The following is a 24,202-nucleotide window of genomic DNA, read 5'->3' as shown; positions in this document are numbered from 1 at the left end:
CGAAAAAAATCTAAATATTGTTTACCATTTACACTTGAATTTAAGTTAAAATCCCATTTTTACATTTTTATATTTAACACAACCATTCAACTATTCGGAAAAATAACATATATTCTGTATCACACGTATTTAGCAGTAAATACACCGCACAACATGAATCATTTGTTTAGACGTAAATATCATTCGGTTCTTTCACACGTCGCAACTGCAGTTCACGCGTGACCACTAGAAACACGCCACCTTGTTTTTTTACATCCGTCCGGTCGCATCTTAGGATTTGAAACCTCGCGGGTATAATTTCTGCATCATCAATAGAATCATTACACCTTTAGCTTACCCAATGCCGGTTTCCAGACTATTTTTATTGAGATGTGTGTCGCTGCCCGTCTTGCTATCCTTTTTTATATTATTACAAATAACTGCGGCGTATGCTTATCTTCTTTTTGTTGTGTATTTATACCAAACTTTGCGAAGCACAACGCGCTCAAGTATATTCGCGCTCGAGAGAACACAAAAAAACGTTAAACAATTTTATATGTCCTTTGTAAGAAAAAAATTAGATTTATTTTAGGTGGAACTCTGAAGGATTGCCTCCAGATGAACTGTCGGTGCAAAACGGCATACTGACTACGAGAGCATCTCGGTTTCCTTTATGTATTGACCCCCAAACTCAAGCCCTAACGTGGATAAAAAAGAAAGAAGCTAAAAATAATTTAAAGGTATGTGATATAATTTTTTTTCATCGTCCATTTATATGTCGTTCATCGTTCTTTATGATCTGTGATGAGTAAAAGTACTTAAATTGTAATATTCTCTAGGTTTTATCATTTAACGATCCGCAATTCTTGCGCCACTTGGAGATGGCAATAAAGTACGGGATGCCTGTGCTTTTTCAAGATGTCAACGAGTACATAGATCCCGTCGTGGATAATGTGCTCGAAAAAAATATTAAAGGTTGGTATAACATCATCATCAAGGTTTACTGAAAAACCATATTATTTGGGAGTTCATCAGCTTGAGACCAACAACTTTTAAGAGATTTGTAGGAAGAACAACCCATCATCGTGGAGATTCACAAGAGATTTCATTTAATGAAAGGAACTTTTGTTCGGTTTGATATTTTTTCGTTTGGATTATTCATTACAAATACCCTGTATAAATCTTATATAATGAATAATAAAAAGTAAAATCACATTTTCTGCGTCCCTGAACAAATAGAACTTATAATGAAATATGTGACATATATAATATACGATTTCAGTTGAAAGCGGTCGTACATTTGTGATTTTGGGCAGCTCTGAAGTGGATTACGACCCTCACTTTCGCATGTACCTAACTACAAAACTGGCCAATCCACAGTTCAATCCCGCCGCTTACGCCAAGGCTGTGGTCATCAATTACACGGTCACTGTTCAGGTAACAGTTGTTTAAATTTAATTGTAGCTTTATCATTAATAGAATTAAATATAGATGTTTTTCTCAGGGACTCGAAGACCAATTACTCAGTGTAGTGGTACGAGCGGAACGATCCGATCTAGAAGAGCAGAGGGAGAGTCTCATCATAGAAACAAGTGCTAATAAAAGTCTTCTTTCGGGTCTAGAAGACTCACTTCTCCGAGAGCTAGCTACTTCAACAGGCAACATGCTGGATAATGTAGAGTTGGTCAACACGTTGGAAAATACAAAGTCAAAAGCTGCGGAGGCAAGCGTTTATTAATTTTAAGAAATTGCGAGTAGTATTCATATATGAATTATTATTATTTTGACTTGAATTTAATTAATTATCACCTTCTTATTACCAATTTGAGTGAATTTTAAAATAGGTAATGGAGAAACTAGATCTAGCAGAGGCAACGACGAAAGATATAGAGAAACTGAGAGATGGCTACCGGCCGGTGGCTAAGCGAGGCTCTATTCTGTTCTTTGTTCTGTCTGATATGGCCGGAGTTAACACTATGTACCAGTACTCGCTGTCATCATATCTCGACGTAAGTACGAATCAAAATCTTGTTGGAGTAAACCGCGTTTAACAGACAAGTGAAAATACGTATGTGCTATTTCAGGTATTCTCCTTCTCGCTGAGAAAGGCAATGCCGAACGTAGTTCTAATTAGGCGTCTTAAAAATATTATTGATATGCTGACTAAAAACGTTTATGACTACGGTTGCACGGGTAAGGCAAAATAACTTATTAAACTTGATTAGTTCTCGCTTCTCCTTCTGGTTATCCACCTTAAGGTCTTGTCTTTATGAGTAATAACAAAAAAAAACTTGATCCAAAACTATTACCGCTCATTTTAGAAAAAAATATTTCATTTTGCAGGAATATTTGAACGCCACAAATTGTTATTTTCTTTCCAAATGGATATCAAACTGGAACAAAGTGAGGGAAAAGTGAGTCAAATGGAACTTGACTTCTTCATAAAGGGGAATGTTTCACTCGAAAAGGCTGCTAGGGCTTGTCCAGCTACCTGGATTCCTGCTCAGGTATGTAATAAATTTGCTTTAATCGGTTAGTAAAAAGGTAAAAGAGATAAATATAATAAACAATACTTGTTTAAAAGATACTTATTTGATATAACACTGAGATCAAGATAAAATATTAAAATATTTTTTTTTTATTTTCAGGGTTGGCAAGATATAATAAAATTAAGCTTAGATTTTCCCGAAACGTTTGGTGAGCTTCCTGATAACATTAGCAGAGACCTTGACTCTTGGCAAGAGGTATCTATTACCAACAACTTTCAAATTAAGATGATATTTTATGATTTATTTACGAAATATATAATTATTTTTGACCACAACACAAATAAGCCCTAAAAATGATGCCTCTAAGCTCGATTTTAGTGGTTTGACAGTGACGCGCCAGAGTCTGCCGAGATACCAAATGCGTATCGAGAAAACTTAAATCCCTTTGAGATGCTAATGTTGCTGAGATGTTTTCGAGTCGACCGTATTTATCGTGCCCTCACCGACTACATTACTGTCACCATGGGCGAGGAATATATCACTCCTCCGGTTATAAGGTATAATGCGAGAAGTATTCTTTGGAGTCTGATCTTTTAAATTAAATAACTCTTCGTGCCTTTACAGCTTAGATGGTATATTCGAGCAAACAACGCCCTTTACTCCGGTAGTTTTCATCTTGAGTCCCGGCTCAGACCCCACTGCTGACCTGATGAAGCTAGCTGACCGTTGTGGCTTTGGCGGAGGAAAGTTTAAATATCTCTCACTAGGACAGGGACAAGAAGGAGTGAGTTATATTATGTATTTGTCGAACATTTCTGTCTTTTTTTCGAATGATTTTAATCAAGTCATAGAGCAGCCAAACATTTAATAAACTCCTACGATTTATTAAAATTCATTTTAACCATTTTTAATGAATTTTTAATCAAATGTTGATAGGCTGCGCTAGCCCTCTTGGAGGGGGCTATATCCCATGGTCAATGGCTAATATTACAAAACTGCCACCTCCTTGTTTCTTTCCTCCGGGAGTTGGAAAAGCAACTGGAGATGATGGAAAAGCCCCATCCGGAGTACCGACTTTGGTTGACTACGGATCCCACGCCTACATTCCCAATAGGAATTTTACAAAGGTCATTAAAAGGTAAGGATACGTCTGTTAGAGTAAACCTTAAGTAAAAATTCAAACCGTTGAAGAAGAGCTTTTGTCTTGTTTATTTAGAAAGTGTGTATGGGTGTGTGCTTACCGTAACAATGCACCGTCAAACAAAACAATAGCACTACTTTAAATTAAATGACCAAGAAAAATACTAGTAAAATTGCGACGACCTTGATTGTTCTAGTGGTGACGGAACCTCCAAACGGATTAAAACTTAATCTACGAAACACATACTTTAAGATGCGTCCGCATGCACTCGAGGAATGTCCGCATCCACAATTCAAGAAGCTGGTCTACGTACTCGCCTTTTTCCACGCTGTTGTACAGGTCAGTTAAGAAAACACTTGACAACACAAGATATTATATCATATCGAAAATCAGTAACGGATAGCACTGTTACTCGAAATCTTTTCTACAGAAATAACAACAAAATAGGCATGACCGAATTAAACGTATATAATTTATATCGATAACACATCGCCTAGACGGACGGGTCTCTTCCACAATATTATCTAAACTATTTAAAAATACAATATTCTCCTTTTTAGGAACGGCGGAAATACGATAAAATTGGATGGAATATATCGTATGACTTTAGCGAATCGGACTTTGTGGTGAGCATGCAGATACTGCAATGCTATTTAGAGCGATGCTTTGCAGCCAGTGGGCCGATACCTTGGGCTACGCTGAAGTATCTTTTTGGGGAAGTAAGTTACATTAATATATTATTTATTCTGTCTAGATTTCAATATGGAGTTCTTTTAGAAGGGACGATAAAACGCGAATGATAAGATCTTTTTTATTTTAATATTCTTATTTACATACATGTCTGTAACATTTATAGGTAATGTACGGAGGTCGTGTGATAGACGACTTTGATCGTCGTGTGGTAGGAACTTACATGGAGGAGTACATGGGGGAATTTCTCTTCGATAAGTTCCAACCCTTCCACTTCTATCGCGATTCTCACTACGACTACGTGATTCCGCCAGAAGGCGAGCGAGAGGAGTATATCGGTTATTTCATTATAATATTATCGGCACTCTATATTTTTCCAAATCATACTCAACAGTGGTCGAACCACAACTATGATTTCAATGGTAGCCCAAGTCTAGACTAACTCAAAATTAATTTATTATAGAAAAATAGCGGTTTGTTGGTAAAAGGGACATTAAACTGATTACAGATTTCATTGACACACTCCCTCTGGCCAACACACCAGAAGTGTTTGGTCTTCATCCGAATGCTGAGATTGGTTACTTCAGCCAGGCTGTGCGAGAAATGTGGGGACACCTCATTGAATTGCAACCCCAAACGAGTAAGCATAATTTATCGTTAACATAATAATTATAGGAATTGAACAACACAAATATAGTTTTAATTTATAGATATCTAAATTTATTTTAATGCTGTCAATCTGTACAACGCAGTAAGGAAATTAAAAGGTAAACAAAACCATAGCATCATTGTTTTGTTATAATCATAAAAATGTATGTCTAATTTTAAAGTTTTAACTGTTAAAGCTACTATGGAAAATGGTAAGTCTCAAAGACCAAATTATATTCATTTGATAGAAACATTTGCTGGCTTGAGCATTCACGACAACAGTCTCACTAAAGCGTATTTATATTAGCCTATATTGAAATTTACAGGTGAGGGTGGTGGAACAATGAGTCGCGAAGACTTTATTGACATGATAGCGGTCGACATTTTAAATAAACTGCCGCCCGAGTACGAAATATGGCGAGTGAGGAAACAGTTCGAGATGAGTATCACCCCTTCAGCCGTCGTCCTATTACAGGAACTAGAGAGGTGATCTGATCAGTAACACAGAACAGAACACATAGACTTAAAAGACTTTGTAATCAGTATAAGACGTATTTTCTTGACCGGTTTCAGATTTAACCGTCTCATAAGTAGAATGCGTAGCACACTATCACTCCTACGCAAAGCTTTAGCTGGGGAGATTGGTATGGACGCTGTTCTGGACAACGTGTCATACAGTCTGTTCAACGGGCAACTTCCCAACGTGTGGCGCAGCCTAGCTCCGGCCACTTGTAAGGGCCTCGGCGGTTGGATAGACCACTTTATGTCCCGGACGAAGCAGTATACGGACTGGGTACGGTTTAAACGGGTTCATGCAATTTTTTCTAGACAATACCAATACTAAAATGTGCAATTGTTATAATAGGCAACAATGGAGGAGCCTGTGGTAATCTGGCTATCCGGGCTGCACATCCCCGAGTCATATCTGATCGCACAAGTGCAGATGGCGTGTCGCCTCTACACTTGGCCACTGGATCGCTCTACGCAGTTTACGCGTGTCACTAAGTATATTTCACCCGATGACATCGAAGAGCGACCTGTCACGGTAAGTCAAATCTGTATACATATTACATAATACAACCCCGGCCCAATTTGACAATGCATGAAAAGCGATGCTCATTTTGAAACAATTGCAAAGATGGTATAGGGATAATGTTACGAATAATGACAACAAGATACATACCTAGTACCGGCCAAAACAATAAATGAGTTGATATGTATATTAGGGCTGCTATGTACGTGGTCTATACTTAGAGGGGGCACGCTGGGATGTGGAAGATGGCTGCCTTCGTCGATCTAACCCCAAAGTATTGGTTACCGAACTACCTATCATGTACATCATACCCATCGAGTTCCATAAACTTAAACTGCAGGTACTTTTGCACTTTTATTTTCATCATATTATAAGACTTAAGTTGCACAGGAATTACACGCTTTTTAATTGTATATTACATTTTTGCAGAAAATCTGTTTATTTTTTAGCAATAATAGCTTAAATATAAGTTAGAATAAATAAAATTTGTAATAAATCCTTACTACATACTTTAGAACACTCTTCGCACACCAGTGTATACAACATCTCAGAGGCGTAATGCAATGGGAGTGGGGCTAGTGTTTGAAGCTGACTTATGGACAGCAGAGCATTACAGCCATTGGGTGCTTCAAGGTGTCTGTCTTATTATGAATACAGACTAATATTCTAGAATTAACTGATTATTAAAATAAGATTTCTTTTTCTTTTAACCTATTTAACAGAAATGTACATGTTATATACATGTAAATTTCATCAACAGATCTTAATTTTATGATTTGTTTACTTAAAAAATTGTTTATTTGTGTCACAAAATTAAGAGATAAGTTTAATTTAATTTAAATAAAGACTACAGAATGTAAGAACATTTGTTTTATTTAAAATACTTTACATCGGACATTCTTTTGTTTGAGGTAAACATAAATTGTAGAATGATGATGACAAGAAATCTTTGAGCGGTTGCCATTTCACCCATCCTTTATTCTGCAAGTAATTGTTTGTCTGCTCTTTACCAACATAATGTGGATCCTGAAAGTATATTGTTTACATTATCAGTGGAATGATAAAAATAAACAATATTTTTTTAATTTACATATAGTCTAAAGCAAAATGATACAAAATAATAACTTGTATGTGTTTACTTACTACAATTAACAAGCTGGATTCAGCACCATTTACATGAATCCCCATAATACCTTTAGAGGAACAATCCACATCACCACCCATCATCACTGGGGAACCAAACCGAACAAAATGATCTTTAAGTTCCTCCACTATACTTTCTAAAGTTTGCTTTTTATTCACATGAATTATTTTACATGGAATGTCATATATTCTGTCTATAACTAAACATACCTTGAAAAAAAGTGTTAATTTTGTACAATATTATAAAATACACTTTTTATTTCCTTTATATCCAGTACTGTTTTAATGATATTAACAAAATTTTTAATTCTTGTACTGCACCAGTAGAGCTGCCCTTGCCCCTGGTTCAAATAGGTAGTTTACTTTTCTAAGATATTTGGTTTAGTTTGTTTGATAAATAGTGTAAGAAACAAAAGAACTGTTGAACGTTACCTCAAAACTGCCAATCCATTCTCTAGAATTCAAAAATGATCTTGGCTTGTCTTCTAAATCAACTAAGATGGCCTGTATCTCTCGAACTGATGGCACGGGGCATTTTGTCTTGATATTGTGATTCATCCACGAACATATTGTTTGCAATGTCCGATAACCACAACCCCATCCCTGGAAAAGACGTAAAGTTAGAATAAATAAGATAACATGTAAGTCTTACAAATTCTAATTACCCTGTCATCAAATCCGTCGCATAAATAGTGATAATATTCATAGTCTCCATTTATTAGATAACAATTTTTAGTAAACACTGGCGACTCCTTTATATGGACGTTTAATGTTAAATGTGTTGACATTTTTTTTATGGAATCTCGCTGTTGTCCTTGTTGACATTTTAAACAAATAATATAGGGTAACACAGAACACTATGGGTAAATTAATCGGCTCATAAATAAATTAAAAAAAAATCAGTAAGTTAAATGTCAGGGGATGTCAAAATCACAGAAATACGTATCAGTCGATAAAAAAGAAGAGATTGTCTAATGTCTATCTCGCTTAAGCATTATTATCATATTAGGTCCTACATATGAAACTGGCGTTTGTATGGAAGAAAAAAAGAAGATTTTTTCTTTAATACAATATATTTAATTAAGCAAAGTATATACCATTGCTATCTATGCACTTCATTGATCCCTTTATTAAAAAAATCACTAGGACGGAAATCAATAAACTCTTTGAAGGTGGTATCGACTGCCCCATCAGAGTTGAAGAAGGAAGAAGTTATCCAAATTTTGAAAACAATGGTAATCTATTGGAGCAAGATCCGGGAAGGAAGTTGGATGTCTTAGACATTCCAATTGAAGCTCCTCTAATTTGGTAGCAGTCTGTTGTGCAGCGTGTTGCCTAACGTTGTCGTGAAGCAGCAGTGTCCTAGAGCGCTAGACCTGCCTTGGTTGTTTAGCAGTTAGCTTTTCCATCATGTTTTGCAGTTGCTGACAATGGACATCTGCTGTAATTGTCTGCCCGGATTTAAGAAAGTTTTAGTGTTCGACCCTGGAACTAGTCCATCAAACGCTCACAAGTAACCTTTTCGGAGACTATTTTCGCTTGGAGTACGATTTGGTTGTTTCGGCTGGGTTCAACCATTGCGATGTGCGCTTCCGACTATCGTACAGGATCCACTTTTCATCACAGGTAATAATCCGATTTAAAACCCATCATTATTGTGCCGGTTGAGTAATGTAACGCAGCAGTCGACGCGCGTTTGTCGATTTGCTTCACTCAATTCGTGAGGTATCCACCTTTCAAACTTTTTCACCTTCCCGATTAGCTTCAAGTGGATATATACAGTTATATCACTATCCTTCAGCTAATTCAGACGTAGTTTGCGATGAATCTGCTTCCACAATAGCCCTCAATACTTTGTTATCAACCGTCCACGGCGCTTGTTCAGTGGGTCAAAATTTCCAAAACGACAACGTTTGAACCACTGTGTTTTCTTTTGCGACAATGTTGTCATACACATAGTTAATCCTACGAGCCGTTTCTGCAGCACTGGTACTCGTAAATTATGCGATATTTCATGTTATCCATTTTATAAATAGAGTGCCGTAAAGTAAAAAAGCACAACCGGATAATGAAATGAATCATGGTTTTCGAAAAATAAAGGCACAAGTAATAATTGTAATAATTGAATTTGGAATTCATAACAAAATGGCCGATCACAGACATTTATGCCCTCTACACTAACGTGGTTGCCTTTAGTTGGCCAACATGGCCCATTGTGAAGAAGCCTTTAGGCCAGTGCGACAAAACGCCAACCAAAGTAATCGAGAGAAAAAAAACTTTAATTATACTTAAACTAAATTTAATTACAGCTAAATCCCTAATAAGTTCTAATGACCTATACCCTAAAACCCCATCAAGAACTTAGTAGAATAGGGTAAGAAACAAAATGTGTTCTTTATTATAATATCTAACGAATGACACCCATCTAATTCTTAACTAAAAGTGAATAAAAGGTTCTACTTCTACATGCCTTTGACAATGTAATACGGACCCCTGACTAACCCCTGATGGACGGTCTAGCGCCGAGTCGAACTATAATTTATTCAATGCAAATATTAATAAAGTGCTGTCTTACTTATATATTCACTTACTAGTTTATTTTTAAAGATTGATCTTGATCTTTTCGATAATCTTTAGTCATTGTACCTAATAAGAAATAATTTGGTAAATCGTTCCGTCATTACAAAAGTAACAAACAGCTTTCTAGGAGTCCGTGTTGATTTGACGTTGACAAAGAATGAAATTGAAAAGGGGGAAATAATACGAAAGATCGAGAAAGAAGAATGAAGATGCCATAATGTAATGAAGATGCTTTTCCTCAGACTCAAAGGGAGCATCCTCGACCAATCTAACCACTAACTGATAGACCTGAATAAATATTTGTATAAGCGATACAGAGTTCTACGAATTTATTTTGAAAAAACAATTAGCAGAAGCCGCTTAGGAAAAACCTGCAATGGTTGGTAATCTACTAATATTTATATTAGATCTTTGCGGGGTTATCGCGACCTTTATAAGACGGACGAACAAAAATTCGGCATTATTCCACTTGTACGCGTTATCTCCGATCGTGTTGGGTGAATTTTATAAAGATGAGAGTGGTACGTTTTTTTAATTCATATCTTTTTTATAAAGCATTATCCTTATGCTAAAGGAGGCTTAAAAAGTGCAGTTCCATACTATTTTATTTTTATTAGTTGATACGTTCATAATATAACAATTAATTTCTAGCAATTAAAAGCTTTCCAAATTAGTTATGTACATGGCTTAACGAGGCTCTTTTGTTAAAATTTCCCTAAAGACCAACCAACAATACCAAATATTGAAAGTTATGTTTCTTATCAAAACATTTACAAAATGTAGTCGCCTGCAAACTAAAGTAAAAATCACACGTCTCATATTGTTTAGATATTACGTAATAATTATTTCGTTACTCGCCTCTGGTGAGGTCATAGCTCTTCAGACTCATTGTCAACAAGATAAAATATGAATAAATTGTTCGGTTTGAATTTTTGGTTGTAGTTATTGCTATATGGATGGGTGTTCGAGACGATTTTTTAAATCAAATAACTCCCTTTATATTTCTTTTACACAGCAGTTTTTTTTTTCGAAATTTTATTATATAAATAATATTATACCAGTAGAAAGTAAATGCAGCGATCTATCTTTTATCAAATGTGTGTTATAAATAATTTAAACAATCTATAATCTTATCTGTATACAAAAAGTGATAAATAGAATCTCTAGATTTTGCCTTTAGATCTTGGATCATAACTTTTTTAAATTTCTAGAAATATCAATGTCTCAAATATAATGGTAATATGTTTTATTGCAGCTTATTGTTTTTACTGTAGCGGCATTGGCCTGCGCTCAAGGTGAGTTATATTCTTGACCACAAATATTGATTTGCCTTGTTAAATATTGGAAGTGAATTTGCCAAAGTGCTAATAGCATTGGCATATCATATATTTGTAAACCACTTAAAACTTATTGTACTCGTAAAATAAACACTAGATAAAACTACTGGGGTTTCCACAACTTAATTACCACTCAAAACCGCTAAAAAATAATTTGTGGAATATTCTTCTTAATATTGCAAGCTTTCTAAAAGCTTATTGTTAAGAAAACACTTTTTAAACGGATTGAAGCTATGTATTATTATAAACTTATAATTTTTTACATAATTTTTAATTTAAATTTTTCCGACGTTTCGCGTGCTTTACAGCGTGCGTGTTCATGGTGACAACTTCAATCCGTTTAAAAAGTGTTTTCTTAATGTGTAAAAGCCATGTTTACAAAAGACAATACTAAGCTAAAAATATGTTTATTTATTTTAATATTAATGTAAGTACATTTCGTTTCAGTTTACGCAGCGCCTCAGAGTGAGTACTACGCATTTATTACTAAAGTCTATATTGCATGTTTGTATTGATGTACAGCAAGCAGCAGCTGAAAATATATTGGCGTTATTATAGGAATATTGACGGCAATAACGCGAAATGCTTAACAGGGCGTTGCATTGGGCATTTGTTTAACTGTTTCTTCTTTAATTAGTATGTGCACTAAAAATAACTATATAAAACTCGAAACAATATAAAACTGTAATATAGGTATATGTGTGATGCTTTAAACGAAACGTGATCAGTACAAGCATTCGTACGGCTCATTGTTCAGTTAATCGTATTTTTGCAGCAAAATATTCATGAAACGTTCTTATTTTCAGTTCATGTAAATAATGATAATGAAGCAATAAAAGCCTCTATTGTCTTAATCAATTATACTAGTACATAAAAACATGAAATACTAATAAATTAACACTGAAAATAAACAATAAACACTAATAATTAATCGGCAAGCCGGTTAATTTCTATTTTACAGCATGTCATAGGCCTCCTCTAAGAACCTCCACCCCTCTCGATGTCTAGCTTCACGTAGCCACATAGCCTTTAGGTCTCCGTGCTATTTGAAATATGGGTCCTGATTTTTCTAGTCTAATCTAGTTCTGCTGTACTGCCGAGTATACTTTTTATCAGTGTAATATATTTTTTGTGGACACCTTGCTTTTAGTTGATTTTAGTTGCCTTGCAGTTAGTGCTGCCCAAATAAATTTGTGGTCTAGAGTATGCCTTACTATAGAATGCAATGAATGCCATGTAGTATATTTTGTTATATTAGTGATACTTATGTATAATTTGCTTCACTACATGGATGTGGTCTACAGTTGAGAACTTTCTTCTTAAACCTGCTTGTTATATTGCTTGGTTTTCTTCAAGGATGTTTGTTAATCCATTAAGTATTACTTTAGAAAAGACTGTATATATGTTCGACATTAAACTTTTATAGCTGCTTATTTCACTTTTGTCACCTTTTTTGTAGAGTAGGGTTATTGTTGATTTGGTCCAATCTGTAGGTATAAATTCACTGGATATTATTACAATGAATAAATCTGTTAGTTTTTGGGCTGTTTCTGTCATTTTTGCTTTGAGAATTTCATGTGTTATGTGGTCAGAGCCTGGTGATTTGCCATCTTTTTGAGTTATAATTGCTTTTTCTGATTCTGAGACTATGATGGGCGGGATGGTTTCGTCACTGTCCAAAGTGTCAAAATCGTCAACTTCGCTCTTTGGTATGCTTTGATTGCCTGTATATATTTTTTTTGTACAATTCTGTAGCTATTTCTGGAATCTCCTTTCTTTTGTTGTGCTTATTACCTGTCTGTATTGTAGATTTGGCATCCATTATTTAGGCCATTTAAGTTCTTTTAAAGCTTTCTTTATTGCGCCAGTCTTCTCAATGTGTTGTTTAATAACATTAGCCGTTTCGTCGTTTCTTATAGATTCATTAATCTCTGCAGAGATTTGTTTACAATTTTCTTTATTGTTTAATAGCAAGTGATCTTTGTTTAATTAATTTGTAACTATTTAATGAGATATATTTTTTTAAATGTGTCTTGGTCTTAAGGGTTTCATTATTTTAGTAGAGATATGAATTAGAAATATTTTTTTTCTTTATGATTAATGCTCCAGGGCAATCTCAAAGTTACGTTTTTTTATTTTCTCATTACTAATAATATTACCTTTGATGACCGACTGTTGAAGTTGAAGTTTCTTCCTTTTGCTTTCCAATAAGAGTTGTATTTACTGCCGCTCGAACCATGCTCCCGTCGTTGTGCCAAGGTTCTCCAAATAACATTAAACATTTATTAACAAAATAATAATTAAGATTTTTTTTATTACAGTTCATGTAGTTGACAATAATTACAATGATCCGTCTCAAGGTATGATAAATAACATTAAACATAAATTAAATAACTAAAAACGAAATACTAATTTAGATTTTTTTTAATTCCAGTTCATGTAGTTGACAATAATTACAATGATCCGTCCCAAGGTATGACAAATAACATTAAACATAAATTAAATAACCTAAAACAAAATAACAATTTAGACTTTTTTTAATTCCAGTTCATGTAGTTGACAATAATTACAATGATCCGTCCCAAGGTATGACAAATAACATTAAACTTAAATTAAATAAACTTAAAACAAAATAATAATTTAGATTTTTTAAATTCCAGTTCATGTAGTTGACAATAATTACAATGATCCGTCCCAAGGTATGACAAATAACATTAAACATAAATTAAAATAACTAAACAAATAATAATAATAAATTTAATATTTTTATTACAGTTCATGTCGTCGACAATAATTACAATGATCCAACTCAGGGTACGATATAACTCATTTATATTTTTTAAATGCAACATGACATGAATAATTAAAGAAAATTTCTTGTTTACAGTTCATGTTGTGGACAATAACAATTACAATCCTCACGGTACGAAATACATGTATAGGATACATGAATAATAGTAATATATATAACTAATAAATGCGAAATTTAACATAGAAGAATAGTTGGTAACTTTGTATCATATTATTTCAGAAATACTTTTTCCAGGCCAATACAGGCCACGATCAGGTATTTCTTTTAAATATTATGTTCAACCTGTGACTAACAGAAAATTGTTTTAAATTAATTCGAAGAATCATCCCCAATCGTGGGCCTTTTTTACGTATTTATAACAAACGTATATTAATTTTTTTCAAACCTATTTAAAAACATCTTATTTTTCATAAAAATGGCTAATTCTTAAAAACATCAACGTATAGGCTTGGCTTTGCGAAGCTTTTGGGATATTGAATGTTCTTTTGTAAAGTGACGCATATTAAGTATATTGCTTCGATCAGATGTTATATTATAAAACTTGTTTTCATTCAATTACAGTCGTAGAAGACTCTGCTTTCTACCGGCCGACGCAAAATGGTAAGTTGAAAATCGTACAACTAACGCAATGAAATGGACCATCAGTCTTATTTTGCCAATACTCCACTGACGCTAAGGCTTTGTCGAGGGGTTTAGGTCACTCAACCGTTAGGCAAACGTTGCTCATATTATAAAATGGCTTGGCGTTTTTATTATACTATTGACATTTCTTTCGTGTTTTCAGGTAACGGCGGTCACTGTAAGTAAACATCGGACATCCGTGTATACAAACATACATTTTAACAAATTTCGCTCTGCACATTAAGATGACTCCTAAACATTCACGCAGCTAGACAAATATACATTGTGTATTTTTTAAATTACTTTGATAGGCATTTATATAAATTTGGTCTGACACTAATATATATATATATATTTTGTTTGTTTTCACAGTTGTAGAAGACTCGGCTTTTTACAGACCCACCTATGGAGGTAAGGCTTTTACAGCTATTGTCTAGTTTCATATCTTAAATCAAAACTATTTAAATAATTAAAAATTAAGCTCGAAACTGTTGTATAACTAAGCAATAATGGCCATTGGCTGCATGATTAGTATAGCGAGGTTGTGAACAAAAGAGGCAAATCTCAAAAAACTATTTATTAACGTAACCAAACTATGTGTAACGTTCTTATTTCCACCAAAAAAGTTAAATATTAATTATTTAATTTCGTATTTCAGGTAATCACCAAGGACGTAAGTATTAAATCTCATGAATAACTATAACTATAACTTCAAAAAAGTGCTCATTCATAAAGGCATTTTCTTTTGTTTTTAGCCATCGATCCTGGATTCTACCGGCCTGGAAACCAAAGTAAGCGAATGCTCGTATTAACCTACTCATAGCGAATACGCTCCGTCCGATACGACAGGTCGATTGGTTAACTTCAATAAATATATAATTTTCTGTTTTTACTGATTATTTGTATCTCTCCTGTAAATATGTCGACGTTTTTATGGTGTTATAAAACGTATGTGGGTAGTACTCGATAAATTATTAACACGTAATAGATTTTCCGTAAAATGTTTTTTCAAAATATAAAAACAAATAATTTTTCAATTACGGAAACATTTTCAATTGAAATAGGATTTGTTCTTAAATTTGTGCAAAGAATACTTTATAACTTAATGTTTTTTTCTTGTTCCAGATAACTATGAACCTATCAGTAAGTACATTATGTCTACTAACTGAAATTTCAGTTACTTTAACTACTTTAAACCCTAAGAACCGATTTCCTAATGGTTATGCACAAGCTAATTGTATTAATAATTACAGGCAACGGCCCTGCCTTTGTTGAAGATGGAAGAAAACATTGTAAGTATAAAAATTATAAAATCACAGAGACATTTTAGTCCAAATTAACAGAAGTAGTAACGACGCCATTACAAGAGTTAATACGTTAAGCCTAAAACAACAGTTCTGACTTCTGAGTTTACTTTTATTAGATAGACTTTTCGAATTTTGATATTAACTTTTGCCGATTGTTTTGAAATATGATATTTTTCAATTTGCTTCAGACGACAACCCCAACCTACGCAGTGGAAAATGAAGAACACCTTTTCGAGAGATCTATTCACGTTAGAAGGCCGGATTAGTTGTTTTAGTCTGTTTTATGTAATTAATTTGTTAGAGTAGGTATAATACCTATTTAAGCAGAAACAACTTTAGACAAATACTTTACTCTCGTTCATTTTTTTCCTTAATAAACTATCAGATTGTAAAACCTAAAAACTAGTTTTATTTAAAACCTTCGACATGAATGCACTTTTATACTTATAACAATGGTTGGTCAATCAAATCGTACATGTTAATAACAATGATTAAAAAAGAAGACATTTCTGCAGTTGTAATCATTTCAGTTTTATAGAATTAGCTAAGTCTGTTAATTGTTTAATTATTTCCAATTGTCGTGTGAACCTTGTTTTATTGTCTTTTGACTGTAATTGACTTACTGACTAACTGATATTGAAATAAAAAAATTGACCTATATAACTGGCATGAATGTTAATGTCGACGTTAATAGGAACATAACGTAACTAGAATCAAGATGTCCAAAAGCCTGGTGAGTTAAAGAAGTTCTCTATATTATTATGAATGCCTTTGCAGCCGAACTACTACTCTTGACTCACAGACGTGGTAGTTATCCGGCAGTGGCAGTTCTATTGGGTTCATAAGATAATTACGTCGTCCGGAGCAATGCGCCGTTCATGCGCCTTTAACGACGTCCAGGTGCCGTTGCTGAGTTTTTCACCATGGTGGTCCTGCAGAGTATGGAACTTTTTATTGCAATCTCTGTGGTGCCGATCGGCAAGCCTTCATTTAAATGTTCTTGTAAGGCGGGTTTACGTCAAAAGCGAGAATGCTTTGAAGCCAGGGCAGAAGCGGCGACATTCATAAATAGAGCGTCCTCTATGGCATCCCTCCAATTAAGCTGCGTATTTGTGCTACGGAGTTGGATACGGTCATAACGTGCAGGGCCACCGTTTCCAATTCTAGAAAGCGCAATCTCGACCATACGTAGTCGGTCCCAAAGTTCTGTCATAAATGGAAATGATAAAAACAAAAGTACTGATTAGTTTTTAATGGGTGATATATCAATTTATTGTAGATTAATTAAGAAATAGAAAACGCTTCGAAAATTATTCGAAATGATCCCTTCCGTAATTTTAATTTAAGCGCCTTAAGCGTCGCGGCCAGTTGTCTATCGCAGCACGCACCATATTCATGTCGATTTCAGTGACTGCTTTTTTTAAAGATGACTTCAGACTCTCCAAATTTTTATGGGGTTTATCACAGACCTGCTAAATTTTATAGTCCAAAGACTAAATCCCAAATTCTAAGACCTGCTAAATTTTATAGTCCAAAGGATTAAGGTCTGGACTGGAGGACGGCCAATCCTCATGTCGAATTAAGTCGATGTTTTGACGTGTGCAGGCGTAGAGTCCTGCTGGAACACGAAGTGATGTCCCGCAAATAGCGTGCTGGGCAGGTCCGAGACTGCCGATCTGAAACTCGTCACTTTTGCACCTTTTCGCAAAAATGAACCTCATTTGGCCCGTAATAGGTCACTCCCAACCAGACCATTACTGATGATGGATGATGTCCATGTTGCACCCTCGGAACTTTATTTCCAGCTTCTTCAAAACTCCTAGCGTACACTCTATCTAATGATATGTTTACTATACTTCTCTTCAATATCGAAAAAAATTTCGTCCGTAAAGAGGATATCACGGTGTCGGTTTTTAGCGTACCGGTTTAAGAACACCTGCGATCTCTTAAGCCTTATTTATTGGTTTTAGACGAGCATTAAGTAAGTGCCCACTCTTTTTTTATGCTCGTAGACCAAGATCTTCATTTAAAACCTTTTTTACTGTTTGCTTACTGACACCCATCTGCAAAGCCATCAACTTCTGTTTTCGGACCGGATTTCTTGTTATCTGCGCCTTGATAGCTTTGATTACTGATGGTCTTCTTGCGGAGCGTGGCCGGCCAGTTCTTTTCTTTTCCTCAATACTGGAGAGTTCATTGTACCTATCAATAGTACGATACACAAACCTAAGCGTTATATTCAAATTTTTTAGCAACTTGAAAATGGTACTCGGCGAGTGCCCACGGAGGTGCAACGCAATAACAGCTATTCGGTTTTCTTCAATACCACTCCCTCGTGAAACATTACGGAAAGTGATTGTTTTTTGTTTTAAAACAATAGTCAAATATTCAAAAATAGAATGCAATAATTTTATTATAAAATCACGTTCGAAATTTAAAAATAATATGCCAGTGACAGAATTTTGGGACCAACTACGTACATGAAGTGCTGTTCTCACCTCTGGGCGGGAGCTACCCAGTACCAGCTCTTTCCTCTTGACTGTATTTAATGTAGAACGGTTCAAATCGTCGACGACCAATTTCTTTCCGATGGACTAGATCTGTCACCATCGGACGTCCGTCGTTCTAAAGATAAGCGTTTTTTGAAAAAAAAAGTATTATCACTATGCGTTGCAATGTATTCCTAATTCTAATCGATTATAACCTTAACAGATCTTTATCTACACGGTAATGGTGCTATCAGCAGCATTGGCCGACGAAAACTCTAAAGACCAGAGTCGTGGAATGAATCCAAACCATAATGGAAACCCAACCCATAATTTGAACACGAACAACATGAATCCTCCTGCCACGGATTTCAACAACATGTTCCCAAATATGGATTATAATATCATGAATCCAAACCTGAAGCCTCACGGTGAAATGCCAAAGCAACAGCAACACAACCACAACGCTACAAAAATGTCAGACACTCCAAAAGTGCCCGACATGCAAAAGATGTCAGACACGAAAACACCCGAAACAGACAACACAGAAAATCCCGCCAATGGAAAGAATTAGAAATATTTTTACAATATTGTGCAATTTTAAATCCATGTAAAAATTTAATTAAAACGTAGAAAAAATTCAAATAAATGTACCGCAATATCTCACTAGTCCTTTATTTTCTTAAATGCGTTTAGGTCCAGTGTGAGCACAGGCTTGCTTAGTGTCCGGCTTATTTCTGTTGCGAATCGGATAAATTAATAGACTGTTTGATAATGATTCATATATTTAGTGAAAATTACAAAACGTGATTACTTAAATTGACGATTGGTCCTTCTATTATCGTCGAGATAGACAAATAGCAAAGTAACTCCCTATAAACCGTTAATATCCCATCTCTTGGTAACCCTTACGGTGATTAAAGTCTTGTCCATTCCCAAATCCTTGATAAACGGCCGGCCCGGAGCCTTGGCTACCTTGGCCGTTAGCTAGTCCGCTGAATTCGGTTCCTGGCACGGAACGGCCTTGGTTGTAGCTGTATTGGGGCAGGCCTGGCGAAAAATGTAAATTGTCACTCATTGCACATTCATTATTTTCAATTATAGTAAAATCATATTTCATACTCACCATAAGTTAATCCAATAAGCAAAAACGTAAGAAAGAGCTGTAAAGAAATTTTCGATAACATTGTATTGAAATTCATATTAGAATATTTAACAAGAACACAGAGATTAATAATTAACAAAATTCAATTACTTTCAAAAACATGTCCTATTCGCGCAGTGCCTCTTCTCGAATTCCTCGAACTGTGTCCGAGTAATATTTTATCTTTGAGCCGTTTATTATTACACTCCGTACATATACCTAAAGATATCTAAAAATCTAAAAGCTGATGAGTCTGTTTGTCAAAAGTATTCGCAAAAACTAATAATAATAATAATCTTTATTTCTTCTCTCACATATACATACATAGAAGTTTATTGTGATTAAACTAAGATGATAACATTTGGAAGTGTATGTGAGAGACTGGTCTCTGTAACAGGAGACCTGAGTGACAGATAGCCAGCCTCTCCACCACCGGACCGGAACACGTACAATCAGGTCATTGTCATAAGATACAATAGAAGAAAATAAGCAAGTGCTAAAGGAAAAAAAAATGGAAACGGAGTCGTAAAAATAAATTTTGTGTGTGTTTGTGTCTGTGTGTGTGCGCGTGTGTGTGTGTGTGTGTGCGCGCGTGCGTGTGTGTGTATGTGTGGGCGAGTGGGTGTATTACAGAGTAACAGTTATTAAATCTTCTGTTTCATCATAACTCAACGTCTTCAGCCAATTAGTAACCATTTTTTTACATTCATATTTCGATAGTGGGTAAATGTTAATTTTTTCATTTCATTTATTATACAGGTAACAGCCTAGGAAACCAAAGAATCTTTGCGAGAAAGAAGTTGTCCATCGTGTAATACGACAGCAAACTTTATGTTTAATCCGCTTGTTTATATTTAATTCGAGGTCGTAACTAGTTTTATAATGTTGTTTTAAAACTGTGTTGAGAATAAATAATTGACGAATTGTTAACACATCGGCTAGGGCATAAAGCTCTTTAGTGGGAAAAAGAAACGGTTAGGAATGACTTACTTTTAACACTGCTCGTTGGGCTCTTTCAAGTTTTAGTAGATTGGTTTTGAAAGTACCTCCCCACACAGTGATACAATAGCTTAAAATTGAGAGAATTCAATCATTGCACCAGTAAAAAGAACTAGTGCTTACTAAGAAAAAGTATTGAAATTGACATACCTATACATAGTGATAAAATGGGCCTATTTATAAAGCGTCAAATAATTGTATGATGATTTGATATTTCTTCATTTTGATTATTGATAATTATATATATATATATATAAAACCTTTCAATTCACATTGTTTTACATTATGTTTGTCATGTAGGTCACATTTATCATAGTTTACTTATAACCGATAAACTTTGAACAACAGATAACCTGAATAACGTAGTACTTAGCTCGTCACGATTTAATTACTTATTCACCTAAACTTTTATTTTTCACGGATCGATCTTGATATAATATATATTACAAAGAGTATATGGGACTTCCGTCCTGGGAAGTTCATTTACTGCATCTGTACCCAAATAAACCTTATTCTCTGTTTAAAGTACCAAGACGCTTGCAAGACACACAGTTCTTGCGTCTTAAACAAGGCTTTATTTGATTCACTCTAATCTATAATAGTCAATGGTAATATAGGTTTAACTAACATTACTTGAAATGGTGGATATACAACTGTTATACTAATTATATAGTAGGCACATTGGGTTGAATATATGCTTGTATAATATTTATACTTTTCTAATTAACCTGTTTCCGACTCAACTTCGCTTCATTAACCATTGTAAATATTCAAAAATATAGGAAAGTCATATTTCCATTTGCATATGAAATAAAGAAACCGCGAAATAGTTACGATTTCTAAACCCGGATATCCCCCAACTCAACAAGGGCGCGTAAATTTTCCATTCCCTGTAATGAAATCAAGTATTTGCAAAAAAAACTACATTATTTATAAATATAACATATTTTGTTGCATATTGGTTGGTCGTTGGTACCACTGCGGTAAAATCTCGATGTACCTATGTACATGTCCATATAACAAAGAAGGACGCGCATTTTGCCGTGGCTTTCGAATGTATTTGAAAACGAAACAAATTATTAAATGGACAATACATATGCAAATGATTAATTTACTTTTGTAAATACAAAAAGCTCAATGTTACTGGCGAACTTATTCCCAAGAACATTAATATCATCAACAACAACGCAAATATATAGGTTTTTTTTGAATATAAATAAAATCGTTGTGAGACGTTCCTTTATTAAATACAACAGAAACAATATTTATTCGGAATTCGATGCAATTTTTAAAGATTATATTTACACAATATTTCCTATTTTAATCTGCCGCTCACCATTTCTGTAGTAAAGGGAGGCGAAATGGAGTTAGAAATTTCTATGTATGACTTCGGGTGTCCTCTCGAGTTTCGTTTAGCGTCCGTAGCCGTGTCCGTAGCCGTGTCCATACCCGTGTCCGTACCCGAGGCCACCATAGGCCGGGGCCGCCACCGCCACTGGGGCCACGACTGCGGCACCGCCGAGGCCGGCGGCGTAACCGGCTCCTAGTCCACCGCCGCCGAGCAAGAGGCCGTCTTGTCTCGCGACGTTGTCAGCAACAGCTTGCGCTTGGTTGGCAGTGCTCACGACGGCTGCGGCTTGAGCTCTGGCTGCGTTGGCGATGCGAGCTGCTTCCAAGGCACGGGTGTTAGCTATTGCCACGGCTTGGACTCGGGCTGCGTTAGCGACGCGTTCGGCTTCAATAGCACGGGACAGCTCCCAGGCGCTGGCGGCGGCGGCCCGTCTCGCCGCCTCTGCGGCTCTCGCGTTCTCTAGGGCGGCGGCCTGGGCTCTTTGTACGTTAGCGATACGGGTCGCGTCCAAAGCCTGAGCGTTCTGGATGGCACTGGCTTGTCCGGCTCTTGCAGCCACTTCTGTCACACGTGCGCTCTGGATACCGGCGGCGGCGGCGTTTCCGATCTGAGCTGCTTGGACAGCTTGAGCGTTTTGGATGGCGCTGAGTTGAGCTGCACTCACTGCACCGGCGTTGTTAAGGGGGGCAGACGATCCCGGGCCTAGGACGAGTCCGGCTCCCGCGAGACCCGCTCCACCAAGACCTGCTCCCGCAAGAGACAGTCCACCGAGACCTGCTCCAGCAAGTCCAGCGCCACCTAGACCGTGTCCATAGCCGATTCCGCCGTGGATAGGTGCAGGTAAGATTGCAGGGGAGATGTATCCGGTTTGTGCGGTTTTAGAGTCCGCAGCGGGCTTGTCTTTTGTCACAGCTGAAAACCATAGAATATTTTTACTCTGAGTAAAATATGCCCTTACCATTCTGTCAATTAACATTTTGTATCTTACTTTCTCCAAGTACTTCATACGCCACAGCGAAGACAAAGAGAATCTAGAAAAGAATTAAGTGTAAGTCCCATGTTGTGAATTTATTCAAAAACACTTCATTTGCTTCTTACCGTAAGTCGAGACATGGCTAAGTTTGTTTCTTTGTTGCTGCGACTCGACAGACCGATTGGGATATGCAACGATAATGATGCCTTCCAAAAAGTAAACTGCACTTTTATACTGCACCGAAAATTATTAACATGAAATTAACAATTCTAAATAGACGGCCGATGCCGCCCTATTTGAATAACATTATTTGTTCACGTAAAAACCGATTGAAGACCGGTATGCAAGAGCAACCGCTACACGGTCCACTACCCTTAGACTTCGCGCAATTGCAATTGTGCGAAATATGGTCTTAACGCAATCGTATAAATATTAAAATGGCATAGCTTTCCTTATATGGTAATGGACGAATACATGTTCATGAAATCTCTGCAGTCGCTCGGTAAGATCCTATAGCTGAAGACAACCGGGTAGGTTGTCATATCATATCATATTTATAACATATTTTATACCTGTATTAGATTTTATTGATTTCTTGTGATCTTATTTTTCCTTCTGAAAACAAGATTGCATCAAATCTCCTACTGCACACTAAAATTTACAACTTCTGTCAATACATATAGTACATATAGTGATCCAATTAAATATCCGTTCGCATTGGGTAAATATCGGGCAAAAGCCTGCATTACTGCTGCGGGTGCTGTTTAACTGACCATTTTCATGGTTTAAAAGAAGCTTTTTATATCTGCAAATAAGTAATTTTAAGGTTTTTGTTATCATTAAATCAGATTATTTAGTACGGGTTAGCTTTTTGTCAATGAACATTCTTGACCCATCCCAGGACTATTTCCCAGTGTTAGGAAACGGTTCTCATGGAGCGAAAAGGTAAACAATAGTTCCGTCCACCATGGTAGGTGCTAACACTGTTACTGTTTATGTGACGTGATCTATGGTTACAATCGTAACTTCATAAAGCAGCAACATATAATAATAATAACAAGAGAATTCTATATACGGAACGTAAAATGCAAAACAAATATGGCGTCAAGCTTCATTAGTCTACCCAATCTTATATTATATAATTGGCTACTTGGCTCATGTAAAAAACTGCATGTCAAAGTGTCCGACTGGTTGTTACGAATGAGCCGCGTGATAAAAAAACCAGCATATTGCGTGTTGCCGATATTCGTAAATCCGCATTACTTGGGCAATATGCACATTTGTGTAAATAACTTATAAGTAACAAATACCTAATCCAACCTGGCTAAACTGGCATTTCCATATTTTCCTATCAACCCAAAGAGGCAATCGTTGTATATCAATATAGCATACATAAATCACAATAATAATATCAGGATTATACAAAGAACGGTTCGGTGGCCGTCGATACACAATCTTATACTATAATA

The 24,202-nt window shown here is 35.7% G+C and overlaps 4 protein-coding genes and 1 long non-coding RNA gene across 12 annotated transcripts in view; 2 read left to right on the top strand and 3 right to left on the bottom strand.

Moving 5' to 3' along the window:
• The window catches only part of LOC123712911 (dynein axonemal heavy chain 10), a 37,637-nt gene extending 30,816 nt beyond the window's left edge, over positions 1-6,821 (top strand). Inside the window, exons 72-91 of the mRNA XM_045666279.1 lie at positions 572-719; positions 819-954; positions 1,262-1,416; positions 1,484-1,702; positions 1,824-1,988; positions 2,064-2,172; positions 2,323-2,486; positions 2,628-2,723; positions 2,847-3,025; positions 3,093-3,252; positions 3,405-3,606; positions 3,806-3,948; positions 4,170-4,328; positions 4,466-4,637; positions 4,808-4,939; positions 5,274-5,433; positions 5,521-5,740; positions 5,813-5,992; positions 6,174-6,320; positions 6,496-6,821. Coding sequence (XP_045522235.1) covers positions 572-719; positions 819-954; positions 1,262-1,416; positions 1,484-1,702; positions 1,824-1,988; positions 2,064-2,172; positions 2,323-2,486; positions 2,628-2,723; positions 2,847-3,025; positions 3,093-3,252; positions 3,405-3,606; positions 3,806-3,948; positions 4,170-4,328; positions 4,466-4,637; positions 4,808-4,939; positions 5,274-5,433; positions 5,521-5,740; positions 5,813-5,992; positions 6,174-6,320; positions 6,496-6,642 — 3,193 coding nt within the window. The 3' untranslated portion in view covers positions 6,643-6,821. The remainder of the gene's footprint in view (positions 1-571; positions 720-818; positions 955-1,261; positions 1,417-1,483; positions 1,703-1,823; positions 1,989-2,063; positions 2,173-2,322; positions 2,487-2,627; positions 2,724-2,846; positions 3,026-3,092; positions 3,253-3,404; positions 3,607-3,805; positions 3,949-4,169; positions 4,329-4,465; positions 4,638-4,807; positions 4,940-5,273; positions 5,434-5,520; positions 5,741-5,812; positions 5,993-6,173; positions 6,321-6,495) is intronic.
• Positions 6,822-6,835: 14 nt separating this feature from the next.
• On the bottom strand, positions 6,836-7,961 carry LOC123712910 (probable Ufm1-specific protease 1). The gene is made up of 4 exons (XM_045666278.1): positions 7,789-7,961; positions 7,556-7,726; positions 7,124-7,333; positions 6,836-7,006 (listed from the first exon to the last, which is right to left on the bottom strand). Exons 1-4 carry the CDS (start codon positions 7,909-7,911, stop codon positions 6,866-6,868), a joined length of 645 nt encoding a protein of 214 aa, XP_045522234.1. The 5' UTR covers positions 7,912-7,961; the 3' UTR covers positions 6,836-6,865.
• A 2,191-nt stretch (positions 7,962-10,152) lies between these two features.
• LOC123712934 (GATA zinc finger domain-containing protein 14-like) lies at positions 10,153-16,182 on the top strand. Of its 7 annotated transcripts, XM_045666326.1 has the most exons (18): positions 10,153-10,224; positions 10,959-10,998; positions 11,488-11,505; positions 13,362-13,400; positions 13,475-13,513; positions 13,588-13,626; positions 13,701-13,739; positions 13,816-13,854; positions 13,928-13,963; positions 14,072-14,107; positions 14,414-14,452; positions 14,637-14,651; positions 14,846-14,884; positions 15,132-15,146; positions 15,229-15,264; positions 15,599-15,616; positions 15,727-15,765; positions 15,969-16,182. In XM_045666326.1, exons 1-18 carry the CDS (start codon positions 10,216-10,218, stop codon positions 15,998-16,000), a joined length of 567 nt encoding a protein of 188 aa, XP_045522282.1. In that variant the 5' UTR covers positions 10,153-10,215; the 3' UTR covers positions 16,001-16,182. The 7 variants fall into 7 exon arrangements, with proteins under 7 accessions (XP_045522282.1, XP_045522284.1, XP_045522283.1 ...); XM_045666328.1 differs by lacking the exon at positions 13,588-13,626; XM_045666327.1 differs by lacking the exon at positions 14,072-14,107.
• Positions 16,183-16,697: 515 nt separating this feature from the next.
• LOC123712935 lies at positions 16,698-19,694 on the bottom strand. 2 transcript variants are annotated; one of them, XR_006754142.1, is made up of 3 exons: positions 19,393-19,592; positions 18,279-19,316; positions 16,698-16,712 (listed from the first exon to the last, which is right to left on the bottom strand). It is a non-coding gene; the product is annotated as an uncharacterized LOC123712935 (long non-coding RNA). The 2 variants fall into 2 exon arrangements; XR_006754141.1 differs by lacking the exon at positions 16,698-16,712 and having other exon boundaries at positions 19,034-19,316; positions 19,393-19,694.
• Positions 19,695-21,670: 1,976 nt separating this feature from the next.
• On the bottom strand, positions 21,671-23,094 carry LOC123713271 (glycine, alanine and asparagine-rich protein-like). The gene is made up of 3 exons (XM_045666869.1): positions 22,859-23,094; positions 22,749-22,791; positions 21,671-22,672 (listed from the first exon to the last, which is right to left on the bottom strand). Exons 1-3 carry the CDS (start codon positions 22,871-22,873, stop codon positions 21,822-21,824), a joined length of 909 nt encoding a protein of 302 aa, XP_045522825.1. The 5' UTR covers positions 22,874-23,094; the 3' UTR covers positions 21,671-21,821.
• Positions 23,095-24,202: the final 1,108 nt, after the last annotated feature.

Source organism: Pieris brassicae, chromosome 8 (genome assembly GCF_905147105.1).
Source record: "Pieris brassicae chromosome 8, ilPieBrab1.1, whole genome shotgun sequence".
NCBI classification, from domain to species: domain Eukaryota; kingdom Metazoa; phylum Arthropoda; class Insecta; order Lepidoptera; family Pieridae; genus Pieris; species Pieris brassicae.
Note: the sequence above shows the minus strand (reverse complement) of the source record. Positions and strands in the feature narration are given on the sequence as shown.